At 39.1% G+C, this 6000-nt stretch overlaps 1 protein-coding gene across 1 annotated transcript in view; it reads right to left on the reverse strand.

The window, feature by feature from the left end:
* Positions 1-3799, reverse strand: part of LOC124623468 (odorant receptor 43a-like) — a 102483-nt gene extending 98684 nt beyond the window's left edge. Inside the window, exons 1-2 of the mRNA XM_047149039.1 lie at positions 3773-3799; positions 1289-1552 (exon numbers count right to left, since the gene is read on the reverse strand). Of these exons, the coding sequence (XP_047004995.1) occupies positions 1289-1543 (255 nt within the window). The 5' untranslated portion in view covers positions 1544-1552; positions 3773-3799. The remainder of the gene's footprint in view (positions 1-1288; positions 1553-3772) is intronic.
* Positions 3800-6000: the final 2201 nt, after the last annotated feature.

Consider the following 6000-nt stretch of genomic DNA (forward strand, 5'->3'; position numbering starts at 1 on the left):
TAGGGTCGCTATGATTATTAGCAGTAAAAAAACCTCCTAAACAAATCGACGTTTGAGGCAATATAGGCAAATGAATACGTGTGGTGCAATTAGTAAGTCGACAGAACGTTGAGATCAGTGTAGAGTCCATCGTAAAAGACAATGGGTAGTGGATGAAACAACACTCAGTGGTTACCCAGAAAGTGCCACAGATGACCATGCACAAGACACATGCATATATGATCCAACGCTCCCATATGTCACACCGATCGTCTTTGAAAACCACCCGAACGTTATAACGAAATTTCCATACGTTGGGGACCATAACCACGGTATACCTTTAGATGAAATCTTTGCCGTCATGTGACAAAGTTTCTATTTATTTATTTTTTTTTCACTATCGCGATTTTGTCTGTAGAACCATTTTCAAGCGCAAGGTGATAATGGTCCATGTATATCAAAAATATTAATATCATGTATGTCCACATTTTGTGATATTTCAACGACGACGTCATGCCATTCTGCCATGTGTGATAGACAGTGATTTTTTCTCACTGTGCACTTGAAAATGAATCTGCAATCAAAATCATGATATTGAAATAAGTAGGAGGGACATTCAATAATTAAAGAGACAAATTGCCGTTGAAATGAAACAGTTCGTAGGAGTCTTATACTATCATGACATGAGCTTGGCATCACTGAGATGAGATGAGAACCGCCGATAAATAAAAACTGGTTTGTTTATAATAACCTCAGTAATGCGTTTAACGACAGCGTGCCCGCTTGAAGTTTTCACATTAGTTGACGATTGGTCCTTTTTTTTTTCTTTTGCTTTCTGAAGATGAAAAACGCGCTAGAATCTTCTGTCGAATCATTTTGCAGTATGGTGAAAGTTGTATGAACAATGGAAAGTCTTATAACTGGATAGAACAGTTCAAAACAGTCGAACTTCAGTGACTGAAAAGTAACGTCCTGGGCGGCCAGCTGAAATCTCAACTCCTTTACTTGATTTTATGGTTATTTGGAAGATCAGAGAGCAATAAACAATGCTCACTACTCAGACATGATCATGAATAAAGTAAAGGCACCAAAGAGAGAAAAATGTCGCTGGTCTCAAAGAAGAGGCATGACACTGCTACAAGACAATGCTCGCTCTTACACCACCCAACTATTACTGAATAACTGTCAGTTGGTCTAAGTCCTCTTTCATAACCACCCGTAATTATCGACACGTCAACAGTAACAGATATTGGCTGCGTGGAAAGTAAAAGAAACACCGACATGGAGAAAAGTCAAGTTTCAGTCTTACCTTTATAAAAACACCGTCGCTGATTATGAAAGAGAATGAGCACAATGCAAACTCTACTAAGTCTTCTGGCGGGTCCATGTAGAGCTTCATAGCAGCAAAGACTGGGTGGTGAAGAAGAAAGATGAGAGAGAAAGCGGAGAGAAGATCGGCTTTGACTTTACTGCCGTCGTGTTTTTGTTGATACAGCCCCAGCAGTCGTAGCATAGATGCGTTTCGCCCCAGTAGTGCCACAGGTGTCTCTGCCGGTTCCGCCATGGTCAGCACCTAGAATATAAAGGAGTCAGCCCGACCGTTACTATTACAAAGCATTTCGGACGAAGGCCGTTCACAACCGATTTTAATGGTCAGTACCTTCCTGTTACAGCTAAGAAAATAAATGATCTAGGCTGGGAGTCACATTTCGATTGGCAGTTACGACACTAATGTATACAACCAGCTCGCCTTGTGTACTCTGTAGACAGAGAAATGCTGTACTTAACTTTTCTACCCTAGAACAAGGCAAGGTGACGATGGAAAATGGGTTCATTACTAAACTATCTGCTCTAGTCATTGGTGGTATTGACGCAGAATCCTTTAATGAATGTGACGATGGTGAGGGAACAAACATCGGAATAACGACAAGGACTGCCACAATCTAATGAGCACTGGTGCTACACGACATATTATTACAAATGTGCATGAGAGCCTCAGTTATCTTATTTTACAAATGGCCTTTCTATAGGAGTAACTCTGGAACGAAACAAGTTGGAAGCCATATTCAAACAGATGTTTCTGTTTGTTATGATATCTTACTGATTGTGACGTCGGTGTATTGTATCAAATTGACTGAATGCATCGCAGAAGAGTTGTAAAATTATATTCGAAAGGAAGTTCAGAAAATATCATTGTGACTGCTTAGCATAAACATAAAATTAAAACGTATTATTTGCCTTAATACTAACACTTTTTCAACAAAGGTTATAAAGAAGTGTAATACTTAAAGGAAACAGCTTGTATTTTACGATAATTTTTAACGTAAATGTTACGTTCATTCATATTTCTAAAGTTCATTCATTTCTTCTATTTACTGCGAACGATTGTACAGAGTTTTTCACCGATTTGAATTACTATAGAGACGGCTTGCAACGTTATCTGTGAAGTGTACACACATACAGACACAATCTTTCCAGTTCTTGCTGATCAAAAATATTCTCCAACGTTTACCTGATGTGTAGTTCTTTTGTAGTGATTTATGCAGTACATGGATACGACACATAAATATGTAGCACTTTAGTCGAGTTTTTGTAATGGACCTATAGTCTTAACAGTGAAAATTGCACAGACGCATGAACGTTTCGAAGAAGCTTTGTGAGACACAGAATGTCAAGGGCAATTGCAGCTGTCAGTTATGGCGCAGGAAGCATTCAAAGAATCAGAAAATTTTAAGTTAAAGGTTCTGAGCTAAACTAGGTATATTACGCAGACAGAACCAACCAGGTTTTCTGATAAAACTGCAAAGATAGGTTGCTGACTTTAGCATGTTGAAACATTTGTTTCATCAACGCACAACGATTATTATAACAGATTGTAGTTACTTTACGTAAAAGCCAGAGTCAGACTTTTTACTGGTATGTTCATCCTGATAGAGAACTCAATTAGTGTTATCTATCGGTTCCGAGTATAAAAGACGTGAAACGTACACAATAGTTACAAACAACACGATAATTCATGTAAGGTGAATACGCCAGGCTGGGACTTGATCACCGTTTTACATGAGCAAGATAAGAGTGAGAAAACGTGACGTCATGGTTGTGGCGTAATATGTTAGTCATCCTATTTTTATTGTCGTAACGTACATTAAAGTGACAAACCATAATGGATGTAAAAATTAACTAGAGCTAGTGAAAGGCACATTTCCAAAGGCTGAGTTAAACCATTGTTCCCAGTCGGAGTTTGGCTTGTTTGACAATGGATTTTTCATAATACGCTACACGAATTGGCAGACAACTACTTGTCAACAGGGGCTATTCTCATAAGTGTTACAATCACAGACATGAACAGCGCTAAAAGATCGTAACAATTTTAGACAGTACAAGCAACTGCAGTTAATAGCAGGAAAATCAACCTCTGTGGGAATACAATTTCGCACTGTGACAGAGGCAAGATGAAAACAGCTACGGCTGGTGATTTAAAGTCGTACTGAGTAGAAGTTAGAGGGGTACGTCCAGCTGACTTACGGTGAGAAGAAGAAATTTCATAAATATTTAAGTTACGGGTAACTGAGAAAGGTGTGATGAGACATTGTTAAATAATATAATTTCACTTTATAATCATACTTTTGACTCTAATGCAAGGAATTTAGCTTCGGTGGCTAAACATTGTAGATCTTGTTGCAGCCATACATGTGACTCCTTGACGTAGGAGGAGGTCTTCTAGGATCAAAGAGATAATAGCGGTTCCACAAAGCTTAATCAACATTTTTGAAGTCTGCAGGGTGGCACGTACCTGCAACCGCTGCGCTATAAGCCGCTTCTCCCGTCTGGCTCGCGGAATCAGCAAGGCGAGAGAGTCTAGCTGTCCTTACATCACGTGGGTTGCGACAGCCGCAGGAAAATCGGGTCACGCTATCTACTTCTCAACGACGTGTCATTTGCAGCTTATTAAACTTGTTCCTTTGATCACCCAGTGTGTGTTTCCTAAATTCGCGTTCGTTAAGAGATCACCACAGGCGATTGATGCAGGTAATTATCAAAACTTTTCTGTTTCTCTTAGGAGTCACGTGTAGTAATTATTCCGTAATTTTCATCTTGTTTGCAATCAGTTTCAACTCTCTGTGGCAAAATAAGTTTTATTACTTATATTGTACTGCCAAAAGGGAATATAAATACTGCAATTCCATCGTGTGTATTGTTGCTCCGCAGAAGAGGTATTTAAGATACACGTTATTATGTCGGTGACCATTTCGACGACATTCGGACGTGTACTTTTTGACGAATATGCGTTCTTTAAAACAAAGTGATTCCAAAACTTTTGCTATTTCTGCATTGTACTTTTCTTATGTAGCTCTAGCGAACTGAGTGACAAGGATGAAGTCTTCAGTGGTTCTTTTCATATTCTTTCCTCACCCATAATTCAACGCATCTGTGAAGAATATAGATTTTTTTAGTTATTAAGTCTCTATGATCCTTATTTCCTTATTCTATTACTAATTTTTATCTTTCTTTGTGCTGTCTCAATAGAGCTGTAACTTTACTGTAGATTTACTTCGGAAAATGAGACGTACCGATTGCATTCCTTGGTTGTCGAATGTCTTCAGTGACAGTTTGCCGAAACAGAGTCAAAAACTTTCTGGAAGTTGTTATATTCTAGGGAGAGGGAGAGAGAGAGAGAGAGAGAGAGAGAGAGCAAGGTGAGTTTCTATAACTTTCTTGACAATATTTTAGGCAGTCATTCGTATTATAGTCTCTCCAAATTCGCGCTACGCTTGTTTACGCTTGTTTAATGGCTGCGTCTCATCTACGAGTTTATTCAGGACTTTTAATTAAATATTACATAACACTGTCAGCGGTACAGAATAAGGCGATCTAATGTCAAACAGGATTTTCTTTTTGGTTCAAAATTCAAATGGCTCTGAGCACCATGGGACTTAACATCTGAGGTCATCAGTCCCCTAGAACTTAGAACTACTTAAACCTAACTAACCTAAGGACATCACAAACATCCATGCCCGAGACAGGATTCGAACCTGCGACCGTAGCGGTCGCACGGTTCCAGTTCTTTTTGGTATAGCATTATTTCAGATATTGTGAATGGGCTTGTTAAGTATTCGTTCTGTAAATAATTCCACTTGTTCCAGTTACCTTCATTTACTCAGTCTTGTTGTTTCGTCGCTACTTCGTCGTTCCCACTTGTTTCTCATTTTTGCACGTTTGGAAAGATTATCTCTGTTTCTATAGCCAATATCTCCGGAACAAATTCACTGCCCATATCTATTATTTGTGTTTCAGTTTAGCTGGGCGACATGTACTGAGTCTCAAAGAAATCTTCAGGAGAGCTCGCAAGTTAACAGTTAGAGTTGTAACGGTGCAATGAGACATCAGCACTAGACATAACTCCTACGATTATTCGTGATTGTTTTTAGCCACTAATTCTCTTATGATCTTCTTATTTTAATATGATAACTGAACTATGGTGTTCAGTTCCTTAAAAATTACAGAACCTCTGTTATCAAGTGTTTTTAATCCTCCTCTTTATCAGTTATCGCTGTATATCTGAAATTTTATATCATGTAACTTTACTATGTGCGACGTATACAACGGTTTCCAAAAGGGATCTTCGGCCGACAGCGTTTTTTTTTTTTTTACTTTTCTCCAGCACGAGTGGCTAACATTGCCAAAGGTTCACGTCGAGCCGGTGACCTAAGGCTACGTGTACTTGCCACGCCGATGTTCGAGGGCCTCTGCTCATTACAGCTGCGCTTCTCCTACGGTTATCTGCAGCGAATGCCTGTTTCGGGTAAAGGGACAGGGGACTTCACAGCAGACTTCTTTAATACGACTTTGTGTAGCAACAGATGGTGAGTTTTTTACAATGCTATTCATCCGTGCTGACGAAAACGTCAGAAAATGCAGTAACTGACGATTGGCCGAAGATTCTGATATGAGGAGCCAAAACACCAAGAATTGATCGTAAGAGCCTCAAAAATTTTAATGTCCGCTGTATTGTCATTTCTT

Source organism: Schistocerca americana, chromosome 1, assembly GCF_021461395.2.
Source record: "Schistocerca americana isolate TAMUIC-IGC-003095 chromosome 1, iqSchAmer2.1, whole genome shotgun sequence".
Lineage (NCBI taxonomy): Eukaryota > Metazoa > Arthropoda > Insecta > Orthoptera > Acrididae > Schistocerca > Schistocerca americana.